Source organism: Hippichthys cyanospilos, chromosome 11, assembly GCF_059441005.1.
Source record: "Hippichthys cyanospilos isolate Australia breed blue-spotted pipefish chromosome 11, RoL_Hcya_1.0, whole genome shotgun sequence".
Classification (NCBI taxonomy): Eukaryota; Metazoa; Chordata; class Actinopteri; order Syngnathiformes; family Syngnathidae; genus Hippichthys; species Hippichthys cyanospilos.
The window spans coordinates 12450806-12476699 of record NC_142379.1 but is presented as its reverse complement, the minus strand read 5'-3'; the positions used below and the strand labels follow the sequence as shown (position 1 = coordinate 12476699).

At 41.0% G+C, this 25894-nt stretch overlaps 3 protein-coding genes across 3 annotated transcripts; 2 read left to right on the top strand and 1 right to left on the bottom strand.

The window, feature by feature from the left end:
- Positions 1-690: 690 nt before the first annotated feature.
- rsf1a (remodeling and spacing factor 1a) lies at positions 691-13241 on the top strand. Its single transcript, XM_088427489.1, has 19 exons — positions 691-934; positions 2203-2294; positions 2388-2480; positions 2722-2927; positions 3010-3134; positions 3867-3920; positions 4179-4694; positions 5761-6226; positions 6986-7154; positions 7385-7591; positions 7673-7777; positions 8061-8140; positions 8502-8550; positions 8630-8730; positions 8868-8932; positions 9247-9415; positions 11087-11310; positions 11379-11564; positions 12397-13241. Exons 1-19 carry the CDS (start codon positions 781-783, stop codon positions 13116-13118), a joined length of 3783 nt encoding a protein of 1260 aa, XP_088283615.1. The 5' UTR covers positions 691-780; the 3' UTR covers positions 13119-13241.
- Positions 13242-16768: 3527 nt separating this feature from the next.
- sertad3 (SERTA domain containing 3) lies at positions 16769-20182 on the top strand. Its single transcript, XM_088427404.1, has 2 exons — positions 16769-16911; positions 18199-20182. The coding sequence occupies exon 2, from the start codon at positions 18209-18211 to the stop codon at positions 19043-19045; it is 837 nt and encodes a 278-aa protein (XP_088283530.1). The 5' UTR covers positions 16769-16911; positions 18199-18208; the 3' UTR covers positions 19046-20182.
- Positions 20183-20210: 28 nt separating this feature from the next.
- On the bottom strand, positions 20211-25861 carry kcnk6 (potassium channel, subfamily K, member 6). The gene is made up of 3 exons (XM_088427405.1): positions 25528-25861; positions 23277-23669; positions 20211-20770 (listed from the first exon to the last, which is right to left on the bottom strand). The coding sequence occupies exons 1-3, from the start codon at positions 25844-25846 to the stop codon at positions 20565-20567; spliced, it is 918 nt and encodes a 305-aa protein (XP_088283531.1). The 5' UTR covers positions 25847-25861; the 3' UTR covers positions 20211-20564.
- Between the last annotated feature and the right edge of the window lie 33 nt (positions 25862-25894).

Genomic DNA, 25894 nt, shown 5'->3' with positions numbered 1-25894 from the left:
ATTTATCGCGATGCATTCAGGGACGCAATGATGGCTCGGACTTTTAAAACTATTTCCTTCACGTCCCTAAGAGAGGCTCGTTTATGATTTAATGTTTTTCTTTTTTGAAATCATTGTATTTGTTCACTTGCGACTTTGATGGGGCGAGGAAGAACGTTGAACGCTATCTATCTATCTATCTATCTATCTATCTATCTATCTATCTATCTATCTATCTATCTATCTATCTATCTATCTATCTATCTATCTATCTATCTATCTATCTGTCTGTCTGTCTGTCTGTCTGTCTGTCTACCTGTCCTATATGCGTATCTTTCTGTCTTATATTGGTATGTTTTTCATCTCCAAGCGCCACATAACGCTCGCTTTTAATTTGCAAAGCATCGTTATGCTTCAAAAAAAGTAAACAAGTTTGCCATGAGTCGTTTCGGATTAATTTACCGTGCACGTTTGGTTATTTACTGCAAAAACACACACACACACTCTGCTGTTGTTTTACTATCGCGATAATTTCTTAGAAGTCATATATTCTCACGTTGGAGTCAAGTTATAATTGCACACAAAAAATACCGCCATCGTTTTGTTGTAGATTAAAAACAATATTGACAAGTAAACCTGAGTTTCTGTGGTGTATGTTTTTATGCTGAAAAGCTAAACCGGAAATTTTAAACTTCCTACAACCGCTGCCTTGGGAGCCTGTGTCCCCCATTCATTCCCTTTGACTAGCATCCCTCCCAGCCGCGGCCGGCCCTCCCCTCCCGCTTCAGTCCGCCTGGAAAGATGGCTGCTCCGGCGTTGCTGAGGAGCTCCGAGCCGGCGCTGTGCCCGAGCTTCGCGGAGGTCTGCTCGTTTCTGGAGCGCTACGGGGCCGCCCTAGATCTGCCCGAGATGACGTTCCCGCAAATGGAGGGCTACCTGCGCGACAAGACGTCAGGTGAGAGTTGTTGTTGGGTTTTTTTTTTGCTAATGTTGTGGCGAAGGGAAGAAGTGGCGGAAAAGCTGCGACACTCGGAGGAGAAGGAAGGGGAGAAGGGGGGCACCCCGGCACCATCACCACCATCATCGCGAGGATGGTGAGGGTGACGACGATGTGTGTTGGCTCTGGAGAACATCACTCGTCCACGTAGGATGTTGCAGCATGTAACGACATTTTAGCCTTGCTTTTCAGTCTTCCGCCATTTGTCCACCAAGCACCCTAAAATGAGAACAAGTTCCCAAGTTTGGAATCGAAGAAGGCTAACATGAAGCTAGCGTCCTTTTAAAAATAGCGTTCACTCATTTGACGTAGAAATGGAAAAAAGGCAAGCACGTTAAGTTTGTAGCTCAGAAGTGTCCCGTGTTTCTAATGTGCGACGAGACGAGGTGAATGTTGTGTGAAAGAGAAGACGGGCAACACTTCAAATTGGGTAAACGTGAAGAAGGTAGCCATGATGCAGCCTGGTTAGCGCCTCCGTCTCGTCAGGTGTACTTTTATGCTTTCGCGGCAACAGGAACCGAATCGTAGCTTGACTTTCAACTTCATTTTTGTTTCTTTTTTAAACAGTATGATTTTAATCTTCACGGTGAAAAACGAGAGCGGGAGAATGGTTAAAAAACAGTGGATGAGAATTGGTGGCTGTCAAATGTGCGCATGCGCAGCATGGGCCTTCGCAGCAGGCTAACTCGCACTTAGCATTGATGCTGAGAGTTGATACGAGGTGAATTTGTGGTTATTGTCTTTAATTTGGCATATTTAATCTCAATAAATGCCACTACAAGTTTACGCTTTGACTGTAAAATGCTCACGACAGCTTTGTTAATCAAGTAATTTAGTTTTGAATGTCGTATGACGTCGTAACCGAGATTTACAACATTTGGGATCCCATGAGGATTTAATAATATATCTAGATGACGGTTTGCACTTATTTACTCTTAATAAGTTGTATTAATTATAAGTGTATTAATATAATACATTATTTAAAGGAAGGGTTGCACTGAAGTCCACGTTTAATATATTAAGGTACATTATTTTGAAACTAGGTGTCGCTTTCAGGGACAATCTGAAATCATAGGTTGAAAATGAGACACGTTTATTTGCCTAGCTATGTATGTACCAGTTCTTTACTTAAATTACTTTTTAGTTGACGCTAGTCCAAACAAGTGAACCATACCTGCATATGTTTAAAGTTTTGCATTTCCAGTTAGTTTCAATTTCTTTTTCAGTTCCCAAACCTCTCGTAGAACTTCATGTGAAACTGCTCCGAAAGCTTGGCAAGAGCGTGACGGCGGAACGCTGGGAAAAATACCTGGCCAAAGTAAGTGAAGCACTTATTTGGTCCTAAGTTGACTTTTAATCTACGTGAAAGTGAGTCTTCACAGAGCTAAATGTGCTGTTTATCATTTTGTAGAGTTGCCAGGAGCTGAACAGCGCCTGGGCGTGGGAACTGGAACAGAATGGCTATCAGGACATGTCCATGGAGTGCAAGTCCAGCATCCTCAAAGTATGACTTTTCCTAATATTCAAATTATCCATTGAAAGAACCTGTTACGATTAGACCCAATCCGACAAAGATTGTGCAGATGTGTCACAATGTCACATAAATGTGTGACTTGATTAACCTGGTTGATTTCTTTTTTGTTGTTGTAGCTTTCTGTCTTTAAAAGCGCTTAAGTTCTTAAGAATGACTAAGAAGGATTTTGTGACTGCTGTCTATTCTATTGTCCTTTTCTGTATTTTCCTAGTATCTTTGTGAGTGCCAGTTTGATGATAACTTCAAGTTCAAAGCGGTGATCAATGAGGAGGAGCCAGACAAGATGCGCCTGCAGCCCATCGGGCGGGACAAGCAGGGCCTGATGTACTGGTTACAGCTGGACCAGGAGCAGAACATCCGTCTGTACACGGAGGAGCAGGATGACCTGGACGGCTCCACATGGAGGTGTATCGTCAGGTAACGGAACTAAATAGAGGGTCTGTTTTGCTATCCGACGCATTTCTCCCAACCCACCTGTCCTTCCTGATGTACCCATCAGGACTCGCAATGACCTGGCTGATGCTTTGGAGCTCCTGAAGGCCCAGGTCTTTCCAAACCTGAACCAGGACCAAGATCAAAAACTGTTTGAATCTGGCAGCAGCAGTCCTGCTCACAGAGAAACGGGTAAGTGAATAAAGAATAAGTGGTTTTAAGTTGTTACCCCAATTTTTATTATTGAAATTAATATGACACACAGTCAACAGGATATACTGTAGTTGCTATCTTGCAGAATCCCTGCATGTATTCTCAAGTTACCGAACACTTTATTATTGAAGTTGCCTTTATAACTTTTAGCTGCCTGACGTACTTTCTTCCACACGAAAGCCTTTTGACTTTTGACGGAAACAAGACAAGTGCGAGGCAATGTACGCGCGCATCAACGTAAATGCTGAAACTAATGTCGCAACAATAAAACAATTTGAAGTTTCAATGCCTTCTGCTTTATTTAATTTGAAATTGAGGTCTCCAGAAATCGTGGATCGGTTGCTCTTCGCTGTGTTTGGGGATTGAAAATGAGGAGATAAAAAACCTCAATTTGTACACGAAGGAATACAGTACTTAAATGTATCTAATCTGACTTGAGATTGTCCATCAATATTTTTTTACTCATTATAACTTTCAATCTTGGGGTGACATAATCCCTCATGACTCCAATGGAATGAAGACGCGACATTACAACACTTTGCGGACAGTTGAAGTGCGTTAATTTACTCAAATGCAGACCAAAATCAACTAGGATTGATCCCCAAATGTCTTTAATGAGCAAAAGTGCTTAAGTAAATTGATGGATTTTATTTGAGTCATAGTGAGTGAAGAAAAAAATACAACTGCCTCAACACAACATTCTCTTCTCAGAGGATGTCGCTGACAATGTGAAAGTTGAACAAGAGGAGAAACCCCTTGAACAAGGTAAGAGACGCATTACATAAGTAGCCTTTACCTAGGCCTGGGTGACTTAATCAGTATTATCATTTTTTAAAGTTTTTTTTTTTTACTCACAGTGATTTACGTTTTGATCTTTTTAAACTGCTTCTGTAATTCCAAAAGCATCCTCTCTTGTGCTAGTTTAGATACCTTGTTATCATATTTGTTTTTTTAAGCATAGGAAAAAAAAATCTGAAATTATACATTTTAGTGCAAATAAGGCTTTTGATTTGCTGCTTCTAGCGGGAAATGAAGAGCAGATGGCAAGCATCAAGCAGGAGGCGAAAGAGGAAAAGACCGGTGATCAAGTGCCTCCCATTGATAACCATGTGAGCACCATCACTTCGGTCATCAAATCCAAGTGCAAGGATGGCTCTGTCGTCATGACGACAGTGCCTAAGCAGGAAGAAGAGGCCGAGCGCGCCGTGGTCAGGAGCAGCCAACAGGCTAAGATACCGCTGAAGAAGCGGGAGCTGAAGCTGGCCGAAAGCTACCATGCCAACCACCTTAACAACAACAACAATAGCAGCACCAGCAGCATCATAGTATGCAACCCCACAGTCATACAGAGCAAGGAAGCCTCATTAGCGCCATCCAGTGGCCAAGCGCCACCACAACACCCTGAACTGACTAACGGGAGATCGTCAATCGTGACTTGTCACGTGGGCGTCATCCGTGGGCCAACGTCCAATGAAGATAATGGCTGCAAAACGGCGGAGGAAGAGAAGAACATACAGGGATCCAACGCAAATACGGAAAGTATGGAATTTCATTTAATTCATTTACACCTCTAGAAAAAGTAAGAAAAATGGAAATTACAGTGATCCCCATTGGTGAAAATTTGCAGTTATGCAGAAACCAGCCAGGACAAATATAAATAAATCAATAATAGATTTGGCCACTTCATTTCAACATTTCAACACACTGCAACAATACTTAAAAAGCACATTTTGCATTAAAACACACATTAAATTATTTTCTCGCAACTTTTTTTTTCACTCACTTGATGTCAATAAATGAGAATGTATCATGAGTTCAATTTGAGGAAACAAAGAGATTCTTGCTCACAAAATGTATCCATATATTCAAGCTGTTTGTCACTCCCAGTTGAGGTTTAAAACATAAAAAATAAACATTGCACTGTATATTTAAGAACCAAACTGTTAAACCAACCCATATACAGTATTTTTCATTTAACAAATATCCACTAGGTTTATGCTAATTCATAATGCAAAAGGAAATGACATTGTTACAGGAATTGGCATAGAATGTTGCACATGTCTGAAGTTGTTGCATTTAAGTATTTAAAATGCCTGAAGACATTTACGTCTTTTAAACTCATTTTACATTAACTTTAAAAATAAATAACGTCTTAGTTATTTGTTTGCAAAAACATGCGCCACAAATAACTGCCGAAATTGTACCTTTTGCTCACAACCCAAGCTAAACATTGCTTCTCCCCTGCATCCAAAGATCTTTGTCAAAATTAATGACTTTAACATACAGTACTTTCTTGACCCCAGTTCCGACCATTGGCTTTAACTTGCCAACATTTAGTTGATGTTTAGTTTTTCAGTGGATAGCTATGGCTTAGGTTCCATGGGAAAAAAAACCCCAAATAAATTGACAAAATGCAAATTGACAAATTGTAAACTGTGGAGCTTCAATGTACATATTCAGGATAATGATAACAACCAAAACAAAAACTCAAATGTCACAAATTATAACATACCAAGATTTATTTAATTTATTAATTAATTTTTCCAACAAATCTGGTAACTATAGTTTGGAAAAGATATGAATTTTCAATATTTGAAATGTGTAGGAACCCCGGAGGTTGGACGGCAATCGGTGCTGGTGAGGAACGAGCCTGTCGCCGCAGAGACAGCACGCATCGACCAGGGTGCAAAAACAACTGCCGACAAAGAAACCGATGAAAGTGTCCTTCAGAGAGAAGATGATGACTTGGAAACACGAGAACTTGACGTGGAAAAAGAAGAAAGCAAAGATGAACATCGGAAGGATGTGAGCACTTTAGTACAAGAGGAAGCAGATTTGAAGGAAAAGGAAGGCGTCAATGGTGATCTGCCAGATCAGTCAAGTGAGAAGGATGCCAGGGAAAAGATACGGCCACGGGAGCAAGCCTCCTCAGAGCTCCAGAAGGAAGGAATCCGCTTGAAGATCAAGATCCCACCTCATCGTAGGAACAAGCTGAAGACCAAGGGGCAGCAGAAGGAGGTGTCGGAGGTGGGGATGGGGAGGTCCCTCAGGAGGTCTGCTAGAATCTCTAGGTTTGTAAACCCCGTCAAACATGACCAACGTGACCCTAAAAATTGGGTCACTCATTGTTTATGAATATAACACTTAATAATGACAAATTTTTAAATCTCCTCTTCTTTTTAAGATTTGGGAAAATAAGAATAATTGTAATGCCTCCAATATTGGGATGGTGATTTATTGTGCAAATATATTATCCAGGATTCTTTTCCTCTGAATCGACCACACGGTATTAATTAAGCTGCACTACAATAAACAGCAGCAGATGCACAATGCAGTATGCATAAACGTTTTTGTTTTAGAGGTTTGGTTTTTGTTAGTTATGGTCACTGAACCATTGATTAAAATCAAAAAAGTTTATCTGCTGAAGTGGAGTTGTTAACCTTCACTTTGACTTGCAGTTGTTAAATGTTCACTATAAAAATGTCACTAAAATTTACTCAAAATTATGTCGTGTAGTGTTTTTTAGATTTGCAATTTGCATTCTATGACACTGTAATGTTTTTATTTTCATTTCTTTTAATACCCCCACCCTCATTAACGGGCATCAACGTCCACATAAATAATGTAAAATATGCTAAATGGATAAATTATGTGTAAATTTCACTTCTGGGTATTTCTTCGGTGCCATTGTCGAAACAATTGGTTTTCACTGAATTCCTTGTCCCATGCAAAAATATTTTGAAACGGAAAAAAACATCGACAAAAATCCCACCTGAACTTGCTTAGTTGCCCAATATTTTTCGCAGTCATCTCTTTTGTCAATCTTGCAGGCCGAGCTCCAAGGCAGCCGAGAGCCCGAAGAAAAAGAAAGGCCAACAAAAACAGTTTACAGAAGAAGACGAAGAAGAGGAGGAAGAAGATGAAGATGATGAAGAGCAGAGTGCTGCTGCCATAAAAGAACAAAAAGCAAAAGTTGGCGTCCAAATGAGAAAGCGCAGGGTAAAGTAGCCTTTTTTACACTCTACCATTGTAACTCATTTTATTGACCGATTAGGCATGACATGGAGACTAGCATCTAATTGGAAAAAAAAATCAAAAGTCTTTCCCATTTTGTGCACAAAATGTAAACATGGCATCCGAGAAGAAAGCAACTGAAAGAAAAGAATGGACTTCTGGATTTAAAACCATTTCACAGAACAGATATTTGTGTTTTGTTTGTAAATGTTCAGGGTAAGCGGAGAAACCGGCACCCCCGCTGGTCCAACATCAAGCGCCACAAACAGAATGAACTAGATGACGAAACGGCGGCAAATAAAACTGGAGGAGGCGAGGAGGCCAGCGAAGGAGGAAGCCACTCAGACAACTCATGCCACTCCGAGGACGTTCCCAAGGAGGACGCCTGCACTCACTGCGGCCTCCCAAACCACCCAGAACTTGTGAGTTTTTGTTTTCTTCCTGATTGATATAATTCGAGAAACTTGCAGTGACTTCATCTCGTTTGCGTTCGTCATCCTTAGATTCTGTTGTGCGACTCGTGTGACAGCGGATATCACACAGCCTGTCTACGACCGCCACTCATGCTCATCCCAGATGGCGAATGGTTCTGCCCGCCCTGCCAGCATGTAAGTCACCCTCAAAATTCCCGTAATGATAGGATTTTTAATGACAAAGAAATCAACAGAAAACTTTGAGAACTCAAAAGCAAGCAACATTCATCTACAGATATAAATCATTCGTGTTTAGTCTGGCCTGGGTTAACTCCTATTCTCTTAAATCATGTTTCACATTTTATACACCTAATATAGCATATTTACTATATCATATTTGTTTTATTGGTGTATATTTACCAGATAGCAAGCTATCTCGACAACAGTGCTGCTAATAATTTGTTTTTTGTTCATGCAGAAACTGCTTTGTGAGAGACTGGAGGAGCAGCTACTCAACTTGGACAGTGCACTAAAAAAGCGGGAGCGTGCTGAGAGAAGGTACACGCACCCACGCACACACACACACACACGCACACATTTGTTATCTGAGTGAGTTTGTTCCATTTACATAATGCATTTCCGATGCCCTAACCCTTACATCACAAAATTCTATTCAAACCTAAACTCTAAAACTAAGGCTTGATCCTCAAAAAGAAGCCTGGACTAGAGGAGTTCAGCAAAATGTCCCCACACAGACAAGAGGTCTCCACAAAGATTGTAAAACCTGGAATTTGATCCTCACCACGTAGTAAAAATGAAAACACATACAGACTAATTAATACATCGCAAATTATTCAAGCAGCATATATACTAACGAGTTGATGAGTTTACTCTCAAAAGTCATATCTGTTTGTATTAGGCGAGAACGACTGGTGTACGTTGGGATCAGCGTGGAGAACATAATCCCTGTGAGTCCAGCACAAAATGGCAAACCTCTTAAAATTTACAAGAAACTCGATGTTGAGACATGTTATGGTGTCGTCACAGGGAAACGAGGAAGATGAAAAGACGGCAAAAAAAAAAGATGCCAAGAAGAGTAAAAATCTAGGGAGGAGGTCCACCAGAGCCAGGAAGCACATCAGCTACAGGTTAGTTTGGAGCTGCTCATACTTGGCTACGTCAACTGGTTGAATGTTTTTACCTCTTTAGTTTGCATCACTGGGTTTAGTGTGTTTACAATTTGGTTGAGTGGTCCATAAACTAAATGTGACTATTTTTGCGTCAGGTTTGACGACTTTGATGACGCCATCGATGAGGCCATCGAGGAAGACATTGGTGACATAAACAGTGGTGGGTGGACCACATTAGGGGAAAAAAAGCTTCATTTTGGTGTTTGTTTCGCTGCCATATTTTTTTATATACTGGCCAATTGTGTTCATCCACTCAAATGTAAATGTGTAAGCAAGGTCTTCGTTTGTACAAAAGCATTTTTTTTTTTATTGTTTGCAGTGTTCACAGAAAAACGTCTGGTTCTAATGAGCCAAATGTATGCTCATATTTTACTTTTTTTTTTTTGGTATGACAGTAAGCGGTTCCATTTTGAGTAAACCGTTTATTGCAGCTGCTTCACACGAGAACCTTCCCTAATAACAATGTCATATCAGGGGCAGGCAGAGACATTGCCGCTGGCACCGAATTGTCCGAGCACGGCACGGCGAGCCGCCGCCGGCCGATGTTGCTGGCCACGCAGAACAGGAAGCGGCGACGTCTGAACGACCTGGAGAGCGACAGCACGGCAGCAGAGAGCGAGGACGACTTTACGCTCAGCAACAGGTGACGTCATCCTCACTGAGACAAAATTGAGGTTTGGAGCGGAGGGTAGGCAAATGAGCTGCAGTTCAACTGGCTCAGAAAAGAGAATAAATAATTAAATAATTAAACAATAAGTAATTATCCATATACAGCAGGGGTGTCAAACATACAGCCTGCGGGATGATTCTGGCCCGCAAAGGCGAGATGATTTTGTAATGTCAAGTATAAAAATGAGCAGATTTAAAAAAAAAAAAAAATAGTAATGAGAAACTTGAAATGTTTTATTCTTAATAGCAACGTTACTGTTTTATGATTAATAGTGATGTTAACAAATAACAATAAATCTGAAGTTGTTGTTGTTTGAAAGTTATATAAATATATGTTGTGATTTGATTGGTCCGTCCCGCTTGGGAATAGATTTTCCTCCTTGCTGCCCGCAAGCTAAACTGAGTTTGACGCCCCTATACAGTCAATATATTTAATTTTGTTTAGTAATGATTGCTGAATTTATATTTGTATGTAATGCAAAAGTAGTGAATCAAAAAATTTTACATATAGATTACTTTTTTTTAAAAAATATGAAAATACACAATAAAACAAAATTATTTTACCATTAATTAGTTATATTATAACTAACATTAAGTAGTTATATGATGACCATAAAACAGTTTTACATTTTTTATTTATACTTACTCATTGTACACAATATAGTAAAGAAATAGTATAAGCAAATAAATGTTTTAAATGATTAAAACTAATGTTTTAAGTGATTGCATATATTTGTTGTAAATATTAGAAAGACAGCTATCAAAATTAAAACATGTTTATCACTGTAATTCCCTGAATAAGACGCACCTGTGTATACTGGAGGATACACCCTTAGTTTCGGGGTCAAATTATGGTATTTTCTATGTTACTGTATATAAAACACACCAACACTTTGGCAGCAATGTATAAACTATAGCAAAACAGAATAAATGTATTGTTTTGTATTCATATCCAATCAAATTTTATTATGTTCATATCCGTAAGTTATACATTTGTTGCGCGTTTAAGTGTGTTGCAGGTTTCCCATATTGTAAACCTTGATTGAACGCCTCGCCAGTGTAACATTGAATGTGTGCGAAGCAGTTGTTTTTCCTTTTCCTCAAGACGCAGCTCGAGTTCATTTTACGATTAATACGATTTTCACCAAGTGTTTCATTGTGTGTAAAAGACCATGATTAATAAACGAGTCAAATACAATACCTTTCGGTCTTCTCCACGTGGAGCACTTGGCTGCATACCTTGCCATATTTAATTGACTCAACTGCAGACATCAGAACTTATATATGATCCTCTCTGTTTTAGTAATTTTCCTGTGTGTGAACAAGGATGGACTCAGGCGGTGGTTCAGTCTGCTTGCTTCTTTTATTGAAAAGCTGCCCTAAGTTACCGTTTTATGGAACATAGCCATACTTTTGGCCCTCATTTTTGGGGAAAAAAAGTGCATCCTATATTACGGTATATTACGGGATTACGGTATTTTATATTAAAATATGTACTTTGTACGGCACACTTTTTATTTTTTTACCACAGCATATCTGTCCTTTTAACAACAAAAAAATCCAGTGTTGTCTTTGGGCACAAAAGTTTCCCCAACCCAAGTTTAAATTATTTATGAGTGTAACTTGCTGAAATGTTCTTGTTCAGCTCTGAGGAGGAAGAATTTGGAGGCTCGGGGGCCGACGAAGACGAGGAGGAAGATGAGGACGGTGGTAGCTGGGACAGTGCGTCGCGGCCCAAACGGGCAAAAGCAGCGGGCAAACACAAAGCTGGCAGAACCAAACACCGAGTCGGGAGGCCACCGGGACGGCGGCGACAGAGGCGCTCGTCCGAAGAGGAGGAGGAGGAGGAGGAGGACGGCAGCGACGAAGGTGAGGACCGCTGAGCTCATTCATGAAGTGATAGCGTTCAAATATGCTCACGCAACTTCCTCCGACAGACTCGGATCAGTACAGTGACATGTCGGACAAAAAACGCGGCGGACTAAGGCGTGGACATCGGCAGCAGGTCAACTACCGGGAGACGTCGGAGTCGTCGGACATTTCGCGGACATCCGACACAAAGAAAGAAGGGAGACCACGAGGACGACCGCGAAAGGAACGTCTCTCTAGTGACTACAGCGACGGTCAGTGCTCCCCACAGAAATTTGAGCGATAACATAAATACAGTGACGCTTTCGTTCTTACAACTCATACTTTACACAAGTCGGAACACGCTCAGAATCAGGCTTGTTTTTTTTTTCTTCCTGGTTAGCTTTGTATGTTTGTTAGACTTTCCAATCTTTGTGCACTGTACATCCTGAACATTTTCTGACTTCTAGTCATCTATTTGTATTTTTGTGTAATTGTTGATTTTTTTTCAATCAGTACTTTTTTCTCTTCTTTTTAACTTTTTTTCTCAGTGTTTGTTTTTTCTTTTTAGTGTGGTTTAATGTGTCACAGTTCAAATATTTGTGTAATTTTCTGTTTTCGACCTTATTGTGACATCACAGAGGGGGAAACATTCAAAATGGTTTGCCACGAACATATTTACCCCCCCCCCTTCCCGTGTGGAATTTGCATGTTCTGGCCGAGGTCGCGTGCGTTCTCTCCGGGCACTCCGGCTTCCTCCTACACTCCAAAAACACGAATGACAGATGTATTGGACACTCTAAATTATCCTTCGCTGTGATTGGGTGCGTGAATGGTTGTTCGTCTCTGTGTGCCCTGCGATTGGCTGGCAACCAGTTCAGGGTGTCCCCCGCCTACTGAAGTCCACTGGGCTAGGCACCAGCAAGCCTGCGATCCTTGTGAGGATAAGTGGCTTGAGAAAATGAATGAATGAATGGATGGATGTATGGAATAAAAAGTCAATTTACGGTCATGCTGTATGTTCCCTTTGAATTTTCAAACCGCACAATATGTCCCCTTTAAAAGCTGTTTCATGTCCATTTAAAAGAATCATAATTATTCTTCCAGCATCTCCTTCCTCACGGGACTCTGAAGAAGAGGATGAAGACGAAGGTGGTCGGGGGAACAGGAAGCGAGAGAAGCGGCAAAGACTGAGAGACGACGATGACTTTTCTGATCGCCGCTCCAAAGCCAAACGGAGGCGACGCAACCAAGAGGATGATGAAGAGGCAGAAGATGATAATGGTGATGCCCAGGCGAGAGCGAAACAGCGGCGACATAAATCCTTGGAAGAAAACGCGGATAATGGCAAGAGGAAGAAAGTCCGGAGGGCGAGTATCGAAGAGGACGACCCGGAAAAGATGGGTAGAGGGAAAAGACGGGAAATGTTGTCCCAGCAACGGCGTAAGCGTCTGGCTCAGATGCTAAAAAAGAGAAGACCTTCCACGGACGAAGACGAGGATGAATCCCAAGAATCGGAGTCATCCTCTGAGGAGGACCGACCTGTCCGCAAAAGACTCAATCGCATCGACTCTGACGAGGACGAACAGGAAGAGGACTCGGAGGACACGAAAGACGACAGTGACGCTGGGGACAAGGTGCGAGGAGGACAAAGCAGAGACGGAAAATCATGGGGGGCTGCTGGAGGCGCCGCATCCAGGGACGTTGCAGCAGCGGGCGGCCGGGACAAACCTAATGGCCCCACGCACACCAAGGAGGAGGAGGAGGAGGACGACGAAGAGGCCAAGTCAGACTCGTTAAACTCTGTTCACAACAGTCCGCACTCATGATTCTTAGTCAGTTCTACTTTCTAGGCCCGGGGTTCTCAAACTTATAGATCCGGAGGAGGCTCCTTTTCCAAGGACCACCCCAAATAATCCTAACACCACTTCCACACACACACACACACACACACACACACACACACACACACACACATATATATATATATATATATATATATATATATATATATATATATATATATATATATATATATATATATATATATATATATAAAATGAGAGTAAAGTTGTGTTTTTGTTTGAGGAAAAAGTGGTCAGAACAGAGATTTATTTTGATTTCTGACAAAACTTGTAATCTTACAAGTCATATTTTTCCAAGATGTTGTAATATTCATTTAGGGTAAAATTATACTAATCATGTCATATGAATGCGGATGGAAAATACCATTTTAGAATTTATAATTTCATAACAAAGTTAAAGTTTTAACAGGGAAACACTATAACAAGTGAACTTAAAAATACAGCTTTATGCCCATAATACTTTATTAGTATTTTATTCTTAAAATACCTTTTTTTTTTTTTTTTTTTTTTTTTAATTACCGGTACCCAATTTTCGCTGTAACTGTGCAGCAACAAATTCAAATGTGGCAAAGATGTACTCTGACTTTAAAAAGTCATCCCAAAAGATTAAAGTCATATTTTTTCCAGACTGGCAAAGATATGGTTCTAAACATCACTTTGACGAGTAATGAAAATTATCACAAGTCATTTGAATTTCAAAAAGTAAAACGTTATTTTCATAGTTTCAGGTTTCACATAGTATGCTTGTCTCGCAAAAAAATACGACTCTAGTCTTGGAAAAATATGCCTTTTATTCTTAACTTTATTCCTGTTTAAATATGCCTTTTGTTAAAAAAAAATATGCAGGGATGTCATTTATGTGATAATGCATCACAAAACCTTTTAACGCTTTTTTTTTTTTTTGGTGCGCCAATTCCTCCAGGAAGGTAATAACTTTAAAATGCTACATTTATTTCAAATTATTTTGCTGACGCCCAATCTTTGAGAACCCCAGTTTGAGAACCACTGTTTTAGCATGCCTCTTTTTCCAAATAAATGCACAAGTAGCGAGCGACCCTGCAGGTTGCCGTGATCAGAAAAGGAACGGCGGGCGATCATATGAGTATCTCGGACCGCCCCCCACTTGCAGCACTTGTTGGAAAGGCCCGCCCTCTGCATTCTGGATCACGTACCTAGAAGTGACTTTTCGACACTGCTGTACATAGCGTGTGGCCTGGCCACGCGCTCTCTCTCTCTCTCTGTTCCCTTTGTAAAATAATAGATGTTGCGTTTCAGTCCTCTTGTAAAATATAGTGTTCTATTTTCTCAATGAAGGAGGAGGAGCGTTTGCTGCGGTGAGCGGCGGCGAATGCCAAAATTGATGTGGTTAAAAGCTCAGACCGGATAGAAGACCCCAAGACCAGCCCCCACCCTCCGATGGCCATAAACTTGCCTCATTGGAAATTGCATGGTTACTGGCTAAGATTAAATTGAAAGGTATTCAGGCTTTTTTTTTTTTTTTTTTAGAACAGTATATGGGCATCAATTTCAGTTGACACCATTCGGCACAGTGCAAAGTGGCAGGCAGCCCTCTGAACAACAAAAAGGTGGATTTTACTGCTTTGTTCAAATGTACTATTACTAAATGTACTAGTAGACACTTTGTTCTTACTAAGTAAGATGGTTCACCTAGGGACGAACTCAGAAATTTTTCTATGGGGTGGCCAGGGTGTCACTACACCTTGGTGATAACTAGCCGGGTAGGGTTTCATGCAACAAAATCATTTCCAAATGATGTCAACTCGTGCTCATCTTTGCCTCACTAGTGGCATGCAGTTGTTCTGCTAGTGTGCAAAGATATCATAGTTGTTGAATTGTCATACTACTGAGGACAAAGATTGTAATCGTACTACTTCCATAAACTGGATGAGATGGATATCCAAGTTATAGAATTAATCATAGATGTCAAAATCCAGTCCTCGAGGACCGGTATGCACATTTTCGCCTTTTCCCTCCCAAACACTCCCGGTTCAAATGATTAGGCTAATTTTCAAGCTCCTGCGGAGCTTGCCGATGAGCTAATCATTTGGATTGTGTTCTGGGGAGAGGAACCTGGAAAACACAAAGGACTCCGGCTTTGAGGAGCGGAGTGTCACCCCCGTGGAATAAATGTTCAAACAATCTTCCAAATGCGTTAAAACAACCTTCCAAACGTGTTCTAACTGCATTTTTTTTAACATATAATTGTCCCTTAATAGACTTTTTTTTTTTTTTTTAATGAGTGCAAGTAATATATTGGTTTAATATGTCCCTCTGGAATTAAATGTAATTGTCACAGAAAAAAGCCAGCACTGCAGGAGCTGTATATTTGGAAACCATTGGAACATCATTTTTATTTTTTTTAATGCGATTATATTGGTAAAGTCACGCCATAACAAACTATATGATAAAGTACCTTTCTCTGTCCATTAAATGTACATTTTCCGCATTGCATATTTGATATTCAAGCTTTGAGTTATACTGACAGTTTTTCTATCCAATCATACATGAAAAGGGCAGGCTTTGGTAGTCGCCTTGGTGTGGAAAAGTCCACTGGCTCTGAATCTGGGGGGGTTTCCAAAGTGCACCTTAATCGAAATTGAAACCGACTGGACTGGGCATGAACGTGTGACTCTATTGTTCTGTTACTGTAGTGTCACAATAATGTCACCTCAATGTTGTCTAAGTTATTAAAAACCAGCACTGCAGCATCTCCTCAAATCACATTGCCATTGTTTTCTTTTTGGTCTTTATAATTCTTAATAACGCCATTTTCTCATTATGTACAGAAACAAAGGCAACGGTAGTATTTTTTTTTTTAATTATTATTCTATTACAAAAAAAATGGTAGTTTATCGCTCAACCTTTTTGTTATATATAGCAGTGATTTGTAGAGTTGTTCGTGTCATACAATGAGAAAATTTACAGTTGCATACAGTTGGGTTGGTATGGCTCATTTTTATTCCACTACCATAATCAAGTTATTTAAACGGTATTTGGAATATTGACTTTTAATATCTGAACCCAAATAATTTATCACATCTGAGAATTGTTATAGAACGTGGAAGCGTTGCCGATTACTTTACAATAAAAACAAGAAACCATGAAGTAAAGATTTCCCGCTTTTCAAAATTTGCTCGGAGGTACTGACCCGTGCGTCATTTCCGTTTTGTCGTGCACGAGTCGACCAAATGAGGCCCCCACGTTATATTTCGTCAGGCTGTAACAAAAACCGTCACACTTGTAAATGTCGAATTGGCGGCCAAATTAATTCTTCGTCGTGTAGCATCGGGCTTTGCTTATCTTAAAATACTGTCCTAACTAGTTGCCTTGATCCCAAGTTAAAACCAGGCCCAGGAAGAACGGACTCATTTCAGGAAATCGCGCTGAAGAGTCGTACCTTCAAAATTAAAACTACTCTATTCATACTGAACTTATTACGATCGTATTGCAAAAATTAACTAATCCAAAACTTATTTGATTTCAAAATTTATGGTTGTATGTATTTTTAAACTAAAAGTAGTCGTGTTTTTAAAATGTTTAAGGGAGCTTAACATTTATTTTGAAGTATCTTTGATACTTAAATTCCGGCACGAAGTTGGCTCACTGATTGGCTGACCGACTTTCATGTGGCACAAGAAGGTCGTGCGAGTGGATTTTAAATTCAGAAGTCAACTTTTTAAATTGTTACGGCAATCAATCCGTATAACTTCGTGGTGACTACGAAGCTTATATCTGGGTAAGTTATGACATCTAAACATTAACGTCTCTATTTCCTGTCATTTTCAACGACCCCCCCCCCCCCCCTCCCCCGCTTGGGTCGACGTTTTGAATTTGTAAAACATTCGTTACTGTTTACTTGTAGTCATCGTTGCTAATGGTATGTAATAGTTAGTTGAAATCAAACACTCGATTCGTTAATTTCGTTTTAATTGATAGTTTGCTACGGCGAAGCGGATGTAAGTCTTGTTTCATCGGTGATGTCATCGTATTGGAATTACGGCGAGACAACGTTCCTTATAAACACGCCAGTTAATCAAACACAACGGAAGATTTTTTTTTTTTTACTGGATTTGTACATTGTTGACGCGTGTTATGATAATGGATATTTTAACTTGCAAAGTGCTGCCTTTTCGCCTATTAAAAACGTTGAGCTAAAACTACTATACCCGCAATGCACCTCGCTTTACCAAACAGTTTTTTTTTTAGTGGCGGAGGTCGAATCGCAGGCGGGAGAAGAAGGAATCAACAAAATGGTGGCAGCATTTAAACTTTAAACGCGGATACGATGTTGCTGGGGTTTTTTTGTTTGTAATTTTTCGTTCAACATCGCTGCTCGTGAGACGAGAAAAAGAAGACATTTCGCTGAACACTTTTTGACGTTTGCTAAGTTGGAACCTCCTGAAGCAACAGGTCGGTTTATTATTTTTTTTTCCAAACTGTTCATTATTCCAAGCGGCTCGCTTTTAGACTATATATTGACCGGTTGGTTACGTAAACGCAGACTTTATATTTACGCAATTTTCACACGCCAGTGGCGTCATTTAAACACAAACGTAACTTTTTAAGACTCCTGTTTAAAAAAGGCGCAGGCTCATTTTAATATTCTCGTTTCTTATGAACACAATATTGAGTTAAAAAGTAACATTTGGGTTGTTTTTGGCGAGGCTGGTGCTACAACTAACTTTGTTAGAATTAGCATTATAATATGTCTTGAAACTCAAATACAACAAATGTCACGATATGTGCAAGATTGCTTTCACATATTATTTAAACGACCAATATTTGAAGTATGCTCGGTTTAACTCGATTCTGTTTATATTTTGAGCCGCTACCTTGAAAGTGACTCCGGGTTTCTTCGGCTTTCCGAAGTCCAAAGTTGCTATCAAATGGAAACAAATCTGTCTATAAACCTGCTGGTAATGCATGGTGAGCGTCAAGATGAGATGGCTTATTTCCAATGATTCTTTATCTGAAGTGACCCTCCACCCCAAATTGATCTGAAGCTCATTCTTTTTCACCACAGAAGTGTGAAGATGATCATGAAGACGCTAAAACGCAAGCTCCAACCAGAGTCGTCTGATTTGTCTCCCGGAGGCAACTGCAGCGGCACTCAGGCGTGGGAGCGGCAGCGCCAGTTTGTGTTCAGTGTCTCCCTGCACAAGTACCAGCGGGACCAAGAGCTACCTGAGCCTAGTCTGCGGCGGTCCGTCCTCATCAGCAACACCCTGCGGCAGGTGGAAGCGTGTCGTGTACCCTCTCTCGACCTCCAAGCGCCCGTCCCCTCACCCCTCAGTCATCAGCCGCATGACCAGCCGATCGCCGCCGAGGCGAACGACCTGCCGTCTCCCGCGAAATGCCAGCGATTGGCGTCCCATCGGACATCGTCCGAGGAAGCAGAGGACTGGTGCTCCCTTTCAGCTGACCCCGATTTTACCATTTCGCCCACAGTCTCCACCATTCTCACGGGCTTGGAATCAGGCTTGGAATCAAGCTCGGACGCAAGCGTGCCATTATCCTCCCCGCGAGCAGCCCTCAGGTCCCTGGAGAACTTGAAGGCCTGCCCGGACGCCGGAGGATTCTGGCTGCGGCAGCAGATCCGAGGGGGTCACGGCCAGGACCTGATGGAGTGGGAGTTTGGCGTGGAAGCTGCGCGCTCCAGCTACTTGAAGGATGTCACGGCCGAGGACATGTTCCAGGATATAGACACATCCCAGTTGGAGAGGGACATGGGCATTTTGGGCCTGAGGAGTGATGGGTGCCCGCCTGGGGTGGACCTCCCGTATCATAGCGCCAAGGGCCTGCCATCCTTCTCGCCTCATCCTACTCAACACTGTCATCCTTCAGGGACTGACTGGATCTGGAGCACCTGATATCCATGTTGGTGCAGTCCTGAGAGGGAATTGGGGTGTCTGATTTTAACTCTCTGCTAAGCAGTATGGAAAGCCTTTCGAGCATTTAGTCCATATCCGTGATGCCCGTATTATGATTCATGTACAAGTAGTATACTTTTGCTTGTAGGACAGTTTGGCCTTGGTGGAAAAACCGACTATAATCGTCACGATTCTGCGTTCTGCACTCCATGTAGGACAACTACATGTTACTAGTTAGGCAATAATGTATAGAGTAAAAAAAAAAAACAACCAAAAGGCTTGTAATTGCGTGTCATTGACACAGGGTGGTGGCAAAGCACTTATGCTGTTGGCTAAGGCTGAAGCGCCCCGCCGTTCAACATAGCTCATTGACACGAAGATACCACGTGGTGGCGCCAAAGCAATCTGTGTGCTGAAAAGATAGTAATTCAATTTATTGGGAAACCTGAGTTCACTGGATTACTAGTGACACTTTTAAGCTCAATTAGGTAACTTCTAGAACTGCACTAGAGGCAATGCCTGGCACAGTAGTAAAAAAACAAAAAACAAAAACCTGAATTCCACATGAAGACAAACCACAAATTGGCACATGAAAATTACAGATATGGAATAAATGCTCTGATGGCTATCCCCAGAAAGCAGTGAGCCAATGGTCAAAGAGGCAACTTTTTAAATATGAACCTGTTACCGTACAAACCTGAGCTGACAGCCATCAAGTGTCTTAACACTAAAATATTGGAATCTTCCATGAAGAGAAGTTTGGCCTTGTATTTATCAACCATTTCCCATGAAGACGTGTGTACTTTTGGTCCATGTTTCCCATTCACAAAATTCCAACCAAGGCTCTCTGAGCTCAGTTTACTTGTTGGAATGAATGCACTTTTTTTTCTTGTGAATATGCATCACAGTGTTAAGGTTTTTTTTTTTTTGTCTTTGTTGGCACAAAGTGTTTACCTCCTTGTTTTCCAGTAAGCCTTAAACAGGTCCGAGGCACTAAGGCAGTTGTAACGCAAAGTTTTTTTTATTAATGAAGGACAAAATGTCCATTTTATATGTTGTTTTAAGAAGAGATTTGTAATTGTTTTTCACCTCTACTATTTTTTTTAATAAAAAGGAAAAATAAGTAGTCTACCTTTTTTTTTGCCTCCAATCACCATTATTAATATCTATTTGAAACTTCTTTATTACCAAGCAAACCGCAATAAATTCAAACAATTTACAGTATCTTAGTTAAAATATGAACATTAAAGTGCACCTCAAGTTTTAAACTTCAAACATTTGGCTCTAAACCACCATGAAATGTTTTACCATCAATAAATCAAACTGCTGGAAGAGCAGCAGTGAGATGCAACAAAAACAATACAAATGTCATGAAAATCATACTTTGGTGTTGAAGCCATCCTGAGGATTGAAAAGCTCATAGAAAAACTGCAAACCTCAAAATCTTCCCGGCAAAAAAAATGAAGACTTCCTGTTCAATCGTGTCTTTTAGTTCCTTGGGTGAGCGCGCGCTCTCGTGTCACCGGTCGCCGATGGAGTTGTACGAGGGACGCTTTTGGGCGGCGGTCGCGGCGGTGTGCCCGTTCTCCATGATGGGCTCGCGGTCCTGGTCGGACTCTTCGCAACGAGGCAGCTGCAGGTAGGTGGTCAGGCCGTGCAGGTCGGCCATCTTGTGGAAGGCGCGCAGCAGAAGGTACATCATCATCAGGCCCATGAACAGGTAGACTACAAAGCATGGGGGGGTGGGGCAGATGTGTTTAGTTAATATCTGGCATGCGTTAGTCACAACACAAAGTATAACTCATTTTAAACATTTTTTCTCCTCTAATATGTTGAAGCATTGATTTTATTTCATTAAAAAAAATCAAATTTTAGTTTTCATAAACTATAATGTTAGTTGGCAGGCCATCTTTTTATTCTTTAAAAAATAACTTTCCATAATATGCTCCTTTTAACTCACAATGACGACTGAGCAGCAATTTATGCCAAAGGTGACAATAACAAGGTCTGTTATTCCTTATCAGAAGCCCACAGAGGTCACATGAATGCAAAAAAAGTTCCGCCTCCCCCGATTCAGTAGCCAATAAATTGTGAGGGATTATGACCAAGAGGCTGGGGGATTAGTTCACTTTTTTTTTTGTCCTGTTTGAACAAATTTCAAGCAACAGTGACACCTTACAGTATCCAAATGATGTTTAAACACGTGATGAAATCAACCAATGAAAACCTAGTTGAGCAGTCCAAATTCCAAAATATTGGTCAACAGAAACACTAGAACTACTGTACAAGAACGCTATCTTTACACGGTCTTACTTCATTTTAATCTTTGCTAGTTCCTCCTTTCCAGGTATTCTAATTGTCTAAAGTCATTTACTGCATTATAGTCTTTCACCGCTCATCAGCCGAGACATCCAAGACCGGTTGTGAACTTGTCTTAGATAGGAGGGTGGGACAACAAATTGACCCGTGTCCCTCGTCATTGTTCAGCTGACTCAATTGGTTGCGGCGTAAAAGTATATTTTGAGACAAAAAGGCTATTCAGCCGGAACTTCGATTGGATTACAGAAAACAGACGTGGAAAAAGAGAGTCGCCACCCTGGCGTTCATGTGATGCCGGGCAAGAAGCGCATGTGCTTCTATTTGGACATGAGTGGCGACAACACTTATTTTTGGACAAGTCCTGACGCGTTACAGCACCAACTGGTGGCCTGCGACGCATTCAACAGCGAGTAAACTCATTCAGTGCCATTGACGACTTTAAACGTCAAGGATTCCTTTTTTTTTTTTTTTTTTACTGGGCTGGCTTCATTGACAGCTATGCAAAAGTGTTAGCCTCAATCCCTCCAAAATGACTTTGTTTGTGAAGAATCAACATCAAGTGGGACAATTGTGAAGTGGAACGAGATGCATATATTTTAATTTCTTTTTTTTTTTAAATTTAATACATTATTCAAATTTTATATTTGAAGCCTGATATTTGGCTAAAAGTGGAAAACATTCAAGGGGGCAATACTTTCGCAAGGCATTGTACAGTACAAGTAAAAAAAAAAAATCTGACCAGGATGGCAGTGAATGAGTTAAAATAATGAAAATGCTTTTTAAGAAACATCTTATGTTTTTAAAACCAACTGCAATTATAGCTAAAGTGTTCACTTCAGTCTTTGCTGATTAATTTCTTATGTGAGCTTTCAAGTTCCTTTTAGATGTATTAATTTTGGTATGCTTGTAAAGGGAGAATTTGAAAGTTTTTGTCATTAAACAATACTTGACTTTTTTAAAAACTCAAAAAGTTCAGGAAAAAAATCAGTCAAACTAATACAAACTAAAACTATTTAAAAGTATTTTTGAATAAAATATAAACTAAAATGTGGTCTATAATGCTATAATTAAAACTAAGAGAATTGAAAAAATAAGTCAATGAAATAAAAAACAATATCTAAAACTATTAAAACCCTGAAGCTCTGTTCTGTGATTGGTCAGTCCGCCTTGCTAGGATGTGGCTTAGCATAATGTGCCAATTCACACTACCAGGAATCTAGTTTTTGTTTAAAGGTCAAAAAAAAAAAAAAAAAAAAGCCCATCACTGCCTCTCAGACAACAACAAAATTGTAAACTGTTGCAGTGTCATAAGTCATAAAACACAGAGATGAGAAAATGTCGGCCATAACATTTTTTTGCCGGGTCGCTGGGTTGGCATGTCGCAGCTCTGTGTGACGCCGTCAACTTCCTAATGGACGCTTCTGGGAAATGCATGTGCCCAGCCGCTATCTCTCTGTGTCTGATGCTGATTTTGCAATTCATTTGATAACTATTTTTCATAAACAATTAACACCTTTAAAAAAAAACTTTGACACCTGCTGTCAACTGAAAATGACATCAGCTGTGCTTCAGGTAACGGCCAATCACAGCTCACCTGTTATCTGGGTCGCATGACAAGCCGAGCAATGATTTGTTACTTGTATACATGTGACGTCATTTTCAGTAAATGGCAAGTGGGAAATTTTGATGTTATTTTTTAAGTGTTAATTTTTATGTGTTATCATTTTACTATTAATTATATTGCATCTGTCAATATGAATTAAGCATCAAAATCCACACGGTTTACCCATCTCAGACGGCGGCCATTTCGGCTCCGGACGCAATCACGGCCCGTCTTGCAAATGTGCTGACCAAACCCAGAAAACAAGTAGCGCAAAGCCGTCCCGGACGACCCGGCGTGACTCTCACTCACCCATGACGGCGACCTGGTAAAGCTGCTTGAAATCGTGCTGAGGCCCGGCGGCGGGCACCAGGTCCCCGAGGCCGATGGTGCACAGCGAGATGAAACAAAAGTAGAAGCCGTCCAGGAAGGACCAGCCTTCCTCCACGGTGCTAAACACGGCCGCCGGAGCTGCGAACAGACACAGCAGCACCAGCGCCAGCAGCGCCAGGAAGTGCACGCCGGCCGCCCGCCGGGCCTCCAGGCCGCAACGCCGGAGCTGTTTGAGGGGCGCCGCCACCAGGGGGTACATCAGCTTCTGCACGCACGCCGTCAGCACCAACATGGTGAAGGGCACGCCCAGCAGAGCGTACACGATGGAGAAGACCTTGCCGATATCCGAAAGCGGCGTGGTATGACCGTAACCTGAACAACGCACAGGACTAATGTTCAACAACATATCTTTTCACCCATTCTTTTAGAAAAAATTCTTAATTCGTCCCTTTTTGTGAGCTTTTTTCAAACATTTACTTTTTCATCATACCCATCAGCGTTCCAGGAAGTATATTTAATTCCAATATTTTTGTATCGCATGAAAAAAAAGCACAAAGGGTCAAGTTTGTTTTCGTCAGGTTATAAATTGTTGTGCAAACATTCGTCTGGGAAGACATTCATTTCCCTGGAGGAAACTGGCCGTCAATGTGCATTAATCAATTCAATCTACTGATGCGTTTAGCCAACTGTCCGACTCCCATGTCGAAGCAATAATTCCTCTGATTTTCATTATCTATTTTTATCTCCACTGTCAGTTGTTTTCTCCCCCTCACTCTTTCCCATGTTGCGTTCAGGACAATCTCAAATCACATAACAGAGATGTAATCACAGCTGTCCAACAACTAATTGAGTGCTCTAAACGTCCTTAAATTTTTAGCTCAAGGTTCTGTCCCATGTGTTTCCACCTTTAAACTACAGTTGCAACTATTAAATAATCTATTTTTATAAACAATGAATTGTTTAAAGCACAGATGTCAAACTCAAGGCCCGGGGGCCATTTTGGGCCCACCACATCACTTTATGTGGCCTGCGAAATGCTAATTTGACTTCCAAATTTATGGCTAAAATACCAAATTTGCAAGTTGTCTTCAACTGTTTATCATTTTGGTGGGAAAAAAACAAGCATTTTTTTGCTTCCCAATCACTTTTGAGCAGATTTTACCGGCCAGTGATTTACACACATAAAATCGATTTGACTTCACAGTCATATTAGCCTTCTGACAGAAACTATAACTACACCGTGGCGCGCGATAAAAATGAGCTTGACACCCCTGGTTTAGAGACCTTGTCGTTTAATTTATCTAATATACAGTATATCCTCGTAATTTGAACCTCTCAACATTTAAATACAATATTTTAAGACCAAATGTGACAGATTCAAAGTAAATGTGTCCAAAAAAAAAAAAAAGATTTAGCAATTATTTAGAAAATAAAATCTTAGTCGTAGCCCTAAACAAGTTTAGCATTGCCTTCCGTGACAGTCTGAGTTTACATTTACCAAACAAATTGAACCTGTTCATCTCCACACCTAATGCAGTGTTGGCTTCTGGGAAAGCGTAAACTCACATATGACCAAACCTATTATTCCGAATGCCCGTTAACGTCTAGTTCAACTGTCTATTCTCTATACTAATTTCACTGGTTCTGAAGTCACATAAATGTTTTTGTTTCAAGTCTTAAATAGTCATGTTACCCTTCAAGACAATCTGAAATCACTGACATAACTTTTGCAGACTAGAAAGTGATTGTTTCAATTGTCCTTTAATGTTAAACTCAAGTGTCAAAACATAACTATAAAATAAGATGGATTGAAGGCTTCAATGACTGAAATCAATCATTTATGTTGCTTTCAGTAACAATCTGAAATGACCAAGACCCACGTAATTGTTCCAAAATGTTCTATTCTATTCATTCATCGGCGCGCCTTCAAACAGCGTCTGAAATCACATAACTCCTCAACAAATGTTTTTACATGTTGAGCATCTCACGCCAAACGACGCAAATTAACGCGCTAATTAAAGTGATTGATGAACCGTTGAGCCTGAAGGCGTCATTCGTTTTAGCGATTGAGTGAAGTTATCTTGTCCATGCGGTTTGTAGAAATTTGACCCAAATTGAATCTTCACATTAAATCTTTTCGGGTTGATCATCGAATTGTCCGGACGAAGTTTAGAAGCTGGAGTAAGGATAAAAAATAAACTGAAAAAAGAGAAAAGTTTGCCTGACTCACCCACGGTGGTGACCAGCGTGTTGGCGAAGAATATGGACGAGGTCAAGTCCCAATTGGACTCCTCAGCGGAGTCGTTGGGGAAGATCGCCACGCCGAACCGGTTGGCGGCCAACACCTGGGCCACGAAGTGCTCAAGGGCGGCGGTGGACACGCAGCTCTGGTTGAGAAAACCTCGCTTCAGGGCGTCCACGTCCCGACGGAGCTGCTCCTCGACGGGCCGCTCCAGGCTGGAGAAGACCAGCCCGCCGAACAAGAGGTAGATGACGTAGAAGAGGACGAAGCCGCTGACCAGCAACCACGACCTGCCAAGGGGATGCATGTCTACAGCCGAACCGGGACGGAGACACGCTAGCCTCCCCGGTGGAAC